Source organism: Manis javanica, chromosome 11 (assembly GCF_040802235.1).
Source record: "Manis javanica isolate MJ-LG chromosome 11, MJ_LKY, whole genome shotgun sequence".
NCBI lineage: Eukaryota > Metazoa > Chordata > Mammalia > Pholidota > Manidae > Manis > Manis javanica.
In genome coordinates, this window is record NC_133166.1 from 117,949,615 (window position 1) to 117,960,568 (window position 10,954).

The window sequence follows — 10,954 nt, forward strand, 5'->3', positions numbered from 1 at the left end:
CTTTAATTCAGACGCCTTTGTTGACTCCTCCCCCTCTTGCCTTTCTTTGTGTCACCAGGGAGTGAGTAGAAATAAAGCTCTGTCGTATGTCTTGGGATTTGCCCCTCCCCTTCAAGGCCCATAATCTCTTAACACGTTATCCCTCTTTCCTCATAAGATTAAGGGGCTAGGCTCCAAAGAAGATTAAAGTAGCAGTATGTGGAGTTCACTGGGCAGGGGTACTCTGAGTTAACCTCCCTGCACTCCATCAGCACCCATGGCCCTTGTGCAAGGGAGCAGCAAGGATGGGCCTTGGCCTAGAGCTAGCTCAAATTCTTCCCAGCATCCAGAAAATCCTAGGCTGACCAATCCTCTCTGGAAGGACAGAGGAGAAACTGGCAGGGTTAAAGGTCACCAGATGTTCAGGTTAGTACTTCCCCACCCTGTGTCCTGCTGGCTCATCCTCCAGTTTGGCTCAAGCCCCCCGGATGTCCCCATTCAGGTTGTGTCTCAAAAGACCCACTTGCCCTCCATTGTGGTAAAAGCCTCTGAGGGGAGTGAAGAATGGAGTGGGGAACTCCAGTGACTGCATGAGATGCTGCTGCTCACTAATGACAGAGGCAGAGGTCTTCCTCCAGGACCAAAGTGAAAAGCCAGGTGAGGCAGGTAGCTGCTTCAATGAGGCTACTGTGACCTGGATGTTCTGGGCAGAACCAAGATGGGAAACTCCGTTGTGTCCCCTGCATTAAGCAGTGGCAGTCTCACAGTAGGTGCTCAGTAAACCAGTGAAGAAAATGTAGAGGTGGAAGAAAAAGTCCAAGTGGTTGGCAAAGTTGAACTTTAGAGGGCAGTTATGATGTCAGATAGATGACACCTTTTAATTCTTATTTGTAATATTTTAAAATATTTACATCATTCGTTGTAGAGGGGACAAGGTAATGAAATTATCCCAAACCTGACTACCCAGAGATAGTTAACTTTTTGGATGTCTTCTCTTTCAGACTTTTCCCCCATTGTCTGTATACCATTTTTGTTGTATTTACTATGTGCCAGGCACTGTGCCAAAGAATTTTTTATCTCATGATTTTCAGAATGCAATGAGGCAGATACTTTTCCCCTGATGAGGAAATTGAGGCTGTGAAATTAGCTTAATTTTAATTGCTATACTTTCTTATAAGCAAAAAAAAAAATTACACAAACTTTGTTTTTTTTTAATTCAGTAATATATCAGAAATATTTTTCACTGTTGATGGGCTCTTTAGCTCTCCCAGGCTGGACATGGAGGCCACTCGAAGTCAAATTTCCCTTAAGAACCTTTAACCCAGAACTCAGCTGGAGGCAGGAACAGGTAGAGCAAGAAGCCTCCAATTCTTGTCCTCTTTGGACCCAGCAAGAGGATCCTGCATCTGTAGCTTTGTGGAATATTCCCATCCCGTCTCCCAGGAGTTTTGAGGGTAAGTCTTGTTCTCTAACCCTCATAAATTTCACCTAGGTTTTTTTTTTTTTGAAGACTTTCTACTCATTTTTTCCCAGTCTTCCCCTTTTACAAGTGAGAAAAATTAGGCTTAGAGGTTAGGCCACAGGATTGCTTGTCAGCCAATGCCGGGATTTGGATTAAGGATTCTTACCTCTGCTTTTAGGAGTTCCAGTTAGTTGGGGATGGGTTATGTTCCCTTTGTACTTTCCCTGTTAAGCACTCATCTTGTGTTTGGCACAGCTAAATGTTTCACCTATCACTGTATGTACTCCCTGTAACTCCATTATTTCCTTGTAATTCCGTATTCCTCCCTTGCTGATGACTAGACTGGAGTATAGGAACAAATACTATGTGCTTTCAGCGAGTAAATGTGGAAGCCAGATCCTTATATCCAGCAATTATACAAAGTCCAAGCTCTCTCCAACTCTCTCCTCACTCAACAGAAACACTAGGATCAGGACAAAGGAAATTCTTAATGAGACCTTTGAATCAAGTAAGCAAAGTAGGTGATGCCCCTGAAAGGGCCCAGCTCCTGCACAGTCACAGTCCAGCCTTGAGACCCTTGCTCAAGGCAGGGCAGCCGCACATCAGGGTCCTCATCTGAGAACTGAATCAGGGTTCCCTGAGGATTTAGGACCCTCAAGCATTCTGACAGCAGCTGGTAAGCCCCAGGCAGACCACCCCGGGCAACAGCATCCCAGGTGCCCTTGTCCACTACTAGATGGAAGGAGCCTGAGGAAGCCACTGGCTCCAAGTTCTTGACATCAGCCTGCTTAAAGTTGAGTTGGGAGGCATGGTGCCCAGGGCACAGGGATGTTTGGCCTTGGCGTCCTTCTAGGAGGCTGCTCATGTGGGCCACAGCCACAGGAGAGAAGTCCACCCCCATTATGTCCACAGGATGTGGGCACTTGGTGTAGAGGCCTATACAAAGGCTCGAGGTCCCACAGCCTACATCCAATACACGTGGTGGACAGGCAGCCCGTGCCTCCTGTAGCAGCGGCAGTAGGAGTCCCTGGGCTTCCTTGTACCCAAAGAACCAGTCAAAGGTGGGGGTGCTGTCCAGACGATACCGGGCGTGGAGCTTATCCCAGAGGCACCGGTCTGCCAGGGAGCTACCGGCCAGAGAGCCTGTGGACATGAGGGAAGGACATGTGTCACACAGTGCCCATGTTCCATCAGACTGCCGCAAAAACGGTGCAATATGGCTCCGGGGTTTTAAAAACCACAATGTGAAGAATTACACTCCCAGGCCATGAAGAACCCACCTTGCCCTCCCACTTTGTCCACCTTCCCTACCCGCAAAGGCGCGGCGCGCACCCACAGCCAGGGTCCCCACGTGGAGGGTTCCGAGCGACGCGGCCATCTGGAGGTTCCCCAAGGTCGGCCAGAGAACCTTCTGCGAAATGTCCGCACTCTGGCAGGGGCCTGCGGTCCAAGGGAAGATTTGTAAATTCCGCTTTGTGGAATAACGCGCGTATGGCCTCCGCCACTCTGCAGCCTTGGAAAAAATAACGGGCGCACACACACGTACTACGTACGAACGGTCTTTATTGTTTGCAACGGGGAGTAGGAGAGGGGACACGACAGCTCCGGCTCCTGGGCGGCTCCAAAGACCTGAAATCAAGCGTGAAGGCGTGAGCACCCCGGCGAGGAGCCTGCTGAACCTCGGTTTCGCCCTGCTCCTCGGAGCCCCGTGTCCCGGCGTCTGAGGATAGAACCGGCAGACTGGAAGCCGCCGGCACCGAAGACATAACGCCGAGGAGGCTGAAGCCCCTCCCTTTGCCTCCGTACATTACGGGAAGTGGGACCGCACGCCCAATCCCCGCCAAGAAAAGGAGGGTTCGCAGATCCCGCCCAGAAACCTCTCCCGATTTAAGAGGCCCCCCAAAAGAACGGAAAACTCACGGCTTCGCTGCCCTTGGAAAGACTTCAGAGCCGACCGAGCTCCTTTATATAGCCCAGGCCCCGCCCCCCCAAGCTGCGATTGGCTCGCGCAGGGCTGCGGCGGAAGCCACGCAGACCTCGCGCAGAGTGAAAACGTGGCCCCGTAACTGGGACAGCGGCGTAGCCATGGGGGCTCCTGGAGGAAAGATCAACCGGCCTCGAACGGTAACTGCGTGGGAGCCCCGATTTTGTTTCTCCTAACGTCCCAGAGCCCTCCAATCTGGCCCCAGATGGCATGGATGGACCAGGGTGGCCGGGCCCAGGGCCTCGGGGCGCGGTGCAAGGCATGAGTCTGATCAATGTCTTACTCCGCTGCAGGAGCTGAAAAAGAAGCTGTTCAAGCGACGGCGTGTGTTGAACCGCGAGCGGCGACTGAAGCACCGGGTGGTCGGGGCTGTAATAGACGAAGGGCTGATCACTCGGCACCACCTCAAGAAGCGGGCGTGAGTGCCAGACCCTCTTCCCCTTGGTCTTCCTTCCACCGAGTCTCCTTTCCCCTCCCTGCCGAGCTCCAGAGCAGCTGGCACCTCGGCTTTCCTTGGGTCCAGACATTTATGTAAAGATTGGTTTGTTGGGTGTGTTTCTGCCTAAATTCTGCTAGCCTCTCACAGTACTGACAACTCACAACCTTTCTTTGGGTCTTGGACCCCACAGAGAATCTAAGGAGAGCTGTCGACTCCCCCACCTCCTCAAGTGATATTGTACATTCACATACATTTTTATAAAAAGCTTTAAAAGCTCACACATAAGTGTGCATTCAACTCCATGAATTTTCACAAAGGCCCACGTGGGAGTTTGCACGTAAGTGTCAAGGCCCACTCTGCCTTGGGGAGAGTTCCCATCCCAATCTTTCATTGACTTCTTCATAAATATTTACAGTTCTGTGGTATAATAAGAAATATATTTGGTCTTTGTTCCTGCTTCCTGGCACTGAGCTCCTAAAACCCTTGGATCAGAAATATAGGTGACAACCTGGGCATGCAATTGGTATCTGAAATAGGGGCAGGCTGTAGGACTGAGCTCTTAAACTGTGGGATCTGATGCTGTCTCTGGATAGATAGTGTCAGAATTGAGTTAACATTTGTAGTATGTTGAGTCAATGTCCACGGAGAATTTGAGAATGGCTTGATGTGGAAAAAACCCCATGTATCTATTGTCAGAAGTATTGAGAATAGAGGAGAAAAATAACTTTTCCCTTAAAAGTTTCTACCATATACTGAATTTTAACATTTAATGGCAAGTACTTAGTTGAAATTAGTATTTAAGATATGTTAATGTCTAACTGTTGAGATTAATATTAAGTAAAGTATGCCAATGTCTGAGTGTTGAACAGATTTAACTCCTTACTTTATAGAGTTCAGATTTCCAAACAGTTCTTTGACTTGAATCTAAAACCTTTTCAGTAGCCGGAACTACTTGTGTAGCCTATATTGGTTCAGGTTAACCTGGATATCTTTGCTTCTGCCAACCTTCAGGTCCAGTGCACGTGCCAACATTACTCTGTCTGGGAAGAAGCGCAGAAAACTCCTCCAGCAGATCCGGCTTGCCCAGAAAGAGAAAGCAGCCATGGAAGGTGAAGCTGGGGCACAGAGGTCGGGGGTGGTGGGAGGACAGCTTGGATTCATTTAGGTCTTTAATGCTTCCTCTTTCCCTTTGTTCAGTGGAAGCCCCCCAAAAGCCAGCCAAGCCTAGTCAACTACGGCCCAAATGGCGAAAGAAGACAAAAACTCCCCAGGACGTAGATATGGAAGACCTTGAGGATGAGAGCTAAATCACTCACCCTTCCACCAGCAGATTCTCACTTGGAGCCAGGAGGACTCTCGTTGTTTCACAGGACTTTGGGGAAAGCATTGTACCTTCTTAATCTCCCCAGAGTCCCCTTACATTATGGCCTTCTGATCTGCCCTGGAGGGATGTATCGAGAAGAACGAGGAAGAGAAGAAAGACTGGAGAAGGGGCTCCTTAGCAGTTATCTCCATTTGTAATAAAGCTCTAGAGTCCTCACTGGGATGTGTGATTACATGTAGAAATGGGGATGGGCCATGAAAAGAGGTCTTTGAGTCAGGAAACAGGACCTATAGAGCTTACTTGAGCCAAGAGATCAAGAAGCTAGCCTCAGTGATGTTCCCGTCTTCTCAGTGAGTGATGCTCCAGCTTTCTGTTTCTGACAAAAATAAAGATTATAGAGAAGGCAGAAGAAAGTAAGGGTCTTGATACCAGCTACTACTGCCTCTGTGTGACCAGGGCAGACAAGTCACTTGATATGTTAATTTCTGCCTTTGCTGGATTATGTTTTTAATAAAGTGGAGACCAAACATTATTTTTCCCTTTTAACATTCAGATATTCTCTTTGTTGTAAGCCAGGACTAGAATGTTGAAAGTGAAAAGCTGCCTGTGGTGAGATGTGTTCAGGCAGGGAAAAGCGTATTCTCTTTGCCCTATTTAACCTATGCAGGCTTCCTGGAAGAGGAAGAGTTTGAGCCCAGTGTTGCACCCCTCTCCCCAACTCTCTGTATTCTGAATAATTTCAAAACTTAAATAGAGTTAAGAAATAACACAATGAAACCTTGTATATACAGTCTACCTAGATTTACCAATTTCTGCCATTTTACCTCTTTTGACACACAAATGTATATGTGGTGTGTATCTTTGTTGTCTCTGCTGACTCATTTGAAAGTCAACTGCAAATGAGATTTTATCCCTAAGACATTCTTCTACAGAACCAAAATACTATTCTGACACCTGAGTTCTCTTACATTGGTGAAATAGCTAATACTCAGTTTTTCAACTTCAGATTTCCACAGTTCGTGTAATGTTCTTTATAACTGTTTTTTCCCCAGTCCAAGAGCAAAGCAAGGATCACATATTGCATTTAATTGTCATGTCTTCAGTATCCTTCCATCCAGAACAGTATCCCCTACTTTGTCTTGGATAACTTAACCTTTTTGAAGAGTCCAGCCTAAGTTTATTTATTCATGTATTTATTTAAGGATATTTATTTATTCAAGAATATCCCATTGGTAAGGAAGAAGTTAAACTTTTACTATTTGCAGATGACATGATATTGTACATAAATACCCTAGAGTATCTACTCTAAAACTAGAACAAATATCTGAATTCAGCAAAGTTGCAGGATACAAAATTAACACAGAAATCTGTTGTATGCCTATACACTAACGATGAACTAGCAGAAAGAGAAATTAGGAAAACAATTCCATCAAAAAGAATAAAATGCCTAGGAATAAACCTAACCAAGGAAGTGAAAGACCTATACCCTGAAAACAACAAGACACTCCTAAGAGAAATTAAAGAGCAGGACTAATGGGAATTCATCCCATGCTCTTGGGTAGGAAGAATTAATATTGTCAATATGCCCATTCTGCCTAAAGCAATCTACAAATTTAATGCAATCCCTATCAAAATACCTACAAGCCTTCTTCAACGAACTGGAACAAATAGTTCTAAAATTCAGATGGAATGACAAAAGACCCTGAATAGCCAAAGCAATCCTGAGAAGGAAGAATAGAGCAGGGGGGATCTCATTTCCCAACTTGAAGCTCTACTACGAAGCCACAGTAATCAAGACAATTTGGTACTGGCACAAGAACAGACCCTTAGACCAGTGGAACAGAACAGAGAGCCCAGAGATAAACCCAAACATATGGTCAATTAATATATGATAAAGGAGCCATGGATATACAATGGGGAAATGACAGCCTCCTCAACAGCTGGTGTTGGCAAAACTGGACAGCTACATGTAAGAGAATGAAACTGGATTATTGTCTAACCCCATACACAAAAGTAAACTCAAAATGGATCAAAGACCTGAATGCAAATCATGAAACCATAAAACTCTTAGAAAAAAATATAGGCAAAAATCTCTTGGACAAAAACATGAGCAACTTCTTCATGAACATATCTCCACAGGCAAGGGAAACAAAAGCAAAAATGAACAAGTGGGACTATATCAAACTAAAAAGCTGTACAGCAAAGGACACCATCAGTAGAACAAAAAGGCATCCTATGGTATGGGAGAATATATTCATAAATGACATATCTGATAAGGGGTTGACATCCAAATTATATAAAGAGCTCACGCACCTGAACAAACAAAAAGCAAATCATCCAATTAAAAAATGGGCAGAGGAGACAAACAGATAGTTCTCCAAAGAAGAAATTCAGATGGTCAATAGGCACATGAAAAGATGCTCCACATGGCTAAACATCAGATAAACACAAATTAAAACCACAATGAGATATCACCTGACACCAGTTAGGATGGCCAACATCCGAAAGACAAACAACAACAAATGTTGGCGAGGATGTGGAGAAAGGGGAACCCTCCTACACTGCTGGTGGGAATGTAAACTAGTTCAACCATTGTGGAAAGCAGTATGGAAGTTCCTCAAAAAACTAAAAATAGAAATACCAGTTGACCCAGGAATTACACTCCTAGGAATTTACTCTAACAATGCAGGAGCCCAGTTTGAAAAAGGCATGCACCCCTATGTTTATTGCAGCACTGTTTACAATAGCCAAGAAATGGAAGCAATCTAAGTGTCCATCAGTAGATGAATGGATAAAGAAGATGTGGTACATATACACAATGGAATATTATTCAGCCATAAGAAGCAAACAAATCCTACCATTTGCAACAACATGGATGGAGCTAGAGGGTACTGTGCTCAGTGAAATAAGCCAGGCAGAGAAAGACAAGTATCAAATTATTTCACTCATCTGTGGAGTATAAGAACGAAGCAAAAACTGAAGGAACAAAACAGCAGCAGACTCACAGAACCCAAGAATGGACTAACAGTTACCAAAGGGAAAGGGACTGCGGAGGATGGGTGGGAAGGGAGGAATAAGGGAGAAAAACGGACATTATGATTAGCACACCTAATGTAGTGGGGTTGGGGGAACACAGGAAAGGCAGTATATACAGAGAAGACAAATAGTGATTCTATAGCATCTTACTATACTGATAGACAGTGACTGTAATGGGGTATGTGGGGGGAACTTGATAATAGGGGGAGTCTAGTAACCATAATGTTTGAGTAATTGTACATTAATGATATTAAAAAAAACTCTTAGACGAAAACATAGGCAAAACTCTCTTGAATATAAACATGAACAACTTCTTCATGAACATATCTCCACAGGCAAGGGAAACAAAAGCAAAAATGAACAAGTGGGACTATATCAAACTAAAAAGCTGTACAGCAAAGGACACCATCAGTAGAACAAAAAGGTACCCTACAGTATGGATGAATATATTCATAAATGACATATCGGATAAGGGGCTGACATCCAAAATATACAAAGAGCTCACATACCTCAACAAACAAAAAGCAAATAACCTAATTAAAAAATGCACAGAGGAGCTGAAGACACTTCTCCAAAGAAGAAACTTAGATGGCCAACAGGCACATGAAAAGATGCTCCACATCGCTAATCATCAGAGAAATGCAAATTAAAACCACAATGAGAAATCACCTCACACCAGTTAGGATGGCCACCACCCAAAGGGCAAACAACAGCAAATGTTGGCAAGGATGTGGAGAAAGGGGAACCCTCCTACACTGCTGGTGGGAATGTAAATTAGTTTAACCATTGTGGAAAGCAGTATGGAGGTTCCTCAAAAAACTAGAAATAAAAATACCATTTGACCCAGTAATTCCACTCCTAGGAATTTACTCTAAGAATGCAAGAGCCCAGTTTGAAAAAGACATATGCACCCCTATGTTTATCGCAGCACTATTTACAATAGCCAAGAAATGGAAGCAACCTAAGTGTCCATCAGTAGATGAATGGATAAAGAAGAGGTGGTACATGATGGAATATTATTCAGCCATAAGAAGAAAACAAATCCTACCATTTGCAACAATATGGATGGAGCTAGAGGGTATTATGCTCAGTGAAATAAGCCAGGCAGAGAAAGACAATTATCAAATGATCTCACTCATCTGTGGAGTATAAGAACAAAAACTGAAGGAACAAAACAGCAGCCGACTCACAGAACCCAGGAATGGACTAACAGTTACCAAAGGGAAAGAGACTGTGGAGGATGGGTGGGAAGGGAGGGATAAGGGGGAGAAGTGGGGGGCATTACGATTAGCACACATAATGGGGGGGAGAGGCATGCAAAAGGCAGTACAACACAGAGAAGACAAGTAGTGATTCTATAGAATCTTACTATGCTGATGGTCAGTGACTGTAATGGGGTATGTGGTGGGGACATGATAATGGGGAGAGTCTAGTAACCATAATGTTGCTCATGTGGTTGTACATTAATGATACCAAAAGAAATTTTTTTTTTAAAAGATACCAAAAAAAAAAAAAGAATATCCCACAACTTGGGTTTGAGTGTTTCCATATGTTTCCTCATAATTAAATTTTGATTAAACATTTTGGGGAAAAATTCCACACAGATGATATTGTGTGTTTCCCTTTGCATTACAGCAGGTAGTATGTAATATCAGTTTGTCTCATTATTGGTGATTTTAAGTGGGTTAAAACTTAGTTAAGTGGGTGTATGTAAAATTTCTTTACTGTTAAGGCATCTGTTCCCTTTGTAATTAATAAGTAGTCTATAGAGCGACATTTTGAGATTGTGTGAATACCCTTTTCCCCAAAAGCCTTTCAACCAATGGTTTTAACACCTATATGGTCTTTACTTTACTGCTGTAAAATGGTGATTTTCTAATTCTTTAATTCATTCATTCACATTACTTATTTGGCATATTCTGTAAAGAAAACCCCTCCTTTTAAAAAATTACCACTGTAGATTTAGATAGTCTTTAAATGCATTATAACACATTACTATTGCTTTTTCATGCCTCAAATCATACCAAATTTAGCCATCAGGAGCCTCTTGAAGATGGTCCCTGTGTCCTTTTCACACAACACAATCAGTATTTGAGTACTTCCTTGCTTTTCAGCACAATGCTATATTCCAGGATCACCTGCTACTTCTCCTGACCCAAAACTTGGAATTAGCCACTTTTTCCAGGGATATAGTGTTATGTCCAGGTTTAAACACAGAAAAGAAAAGCACTTTGAAATTGAACTGTATTCAGATATAGTAAGGATAGGAGGGAGAAGGAAAGGCATGTTCAAAATCTCAGTATAGTATCTTTAGTAATTTTGTTCTACTTCCTGTGCCTAAGGCAGGAAGGAGCTTGACAGGTTCAAAGAAGAGTTTCTGTATCTGGATTGTGCTGCCCTTCACATGAATGATCTCAAGCGATCTTTGCAAAAAGTCTGAGAGGAGACATCATGCGCATTTTGCAGATAAGGAAATGGGCTCCAAACAGCTGGGTCATTTGTTAGCGTTACATTGCTAATAAATAGGCATGGATCCAGATCTGTCCAACTCTAAAATGAGCACCCTTTGATTGCAAAATCCTTAAGAACAAGAACATAATAGTCTCATAGCTGGAAGAACGTAAATGGTGCAAAAGCTGCCTTTAACAGATCAAAAGTTGAGGCCCAGAGAAGTTTCAGGTACAAGCCTGAGGCAGAGCTAGGAGTGGAAATTGACTCATACTTACTATC

General features: G+C 43.7%; 2 protein-coding genes and 1 non-coding gene across 4 annotated transcripts; 1 reads left to right on the plus strand and 2 right to left on the minus strand.

Moving 5' to 3' along the window:
* Positions 1–1,910: 1,910 nt before the first annotated feature.
* Positions 1,911–3,268, minus strand: CSKMT (citrate synthase lysine methyltransferase). 2 transcript variants are annotated; one of them, XM_036995246.2, is made up of 3 exons: positions 2,995–3,268; positions 2,753–2,881; positions 1,911–2,584 (listed from the first exon to the last, which is right to left on the minus strand). In XM_036995246.2, exons 2-3 carry the CDS (start codon positions 2,817–2,819, stop codon positions 1,929–1,931), a joined length of 723 nt encoding a protein of 240 aa, XP_036851141.2. In that variant the 5' UTR covers positions 2,820–2,881; positions 2,995–3,268; the 3' UTR covers positions 1,911–1,928. The 2 variants fall into 2 exon arrangements, with proteins under 2 accessions (XP_036851141.2, XP_036851142.2); XM_036995247.2 differs by having other exon boundaries at positions 2,988–3,268.
* Positions 3,148–3,295, minus strand: LOC118967913 (small nucleolar RNA SNORA57). The gene has a single exon (XR_005055243.1). It is a non-coding gene; the product is annotated as a small nucleolar RNA SNORA57 (small nucleolar RNA).
* A 138-nt stretch (positions 3,296–3,433) lies between these two features.
* On the plus strand, positions 3,434–5,720 carry C11H11orf98 (chromosome 11 C11orf98 homolog). Its single transcript, XM_017654575.3, has 4 exons — positions 3,434–3,565; positions 3,719–3,843; positions 4,876–4,973; positions 5,062–5,720. The coding sequence occupies exons 1-4, from the start codon at positions 3,527–3,529 to the stop codon at positions 5,169–5,171; spliced, it is 372 nt and encodes a 123-aa protein (XP_017510064.3). The 5' UTR covers positions 3,434–3,526; the 3' UTR covers positions 5,172–5,720.
* Positions 5,721–10,954: the final 5,234 nt, after the last annotated feature.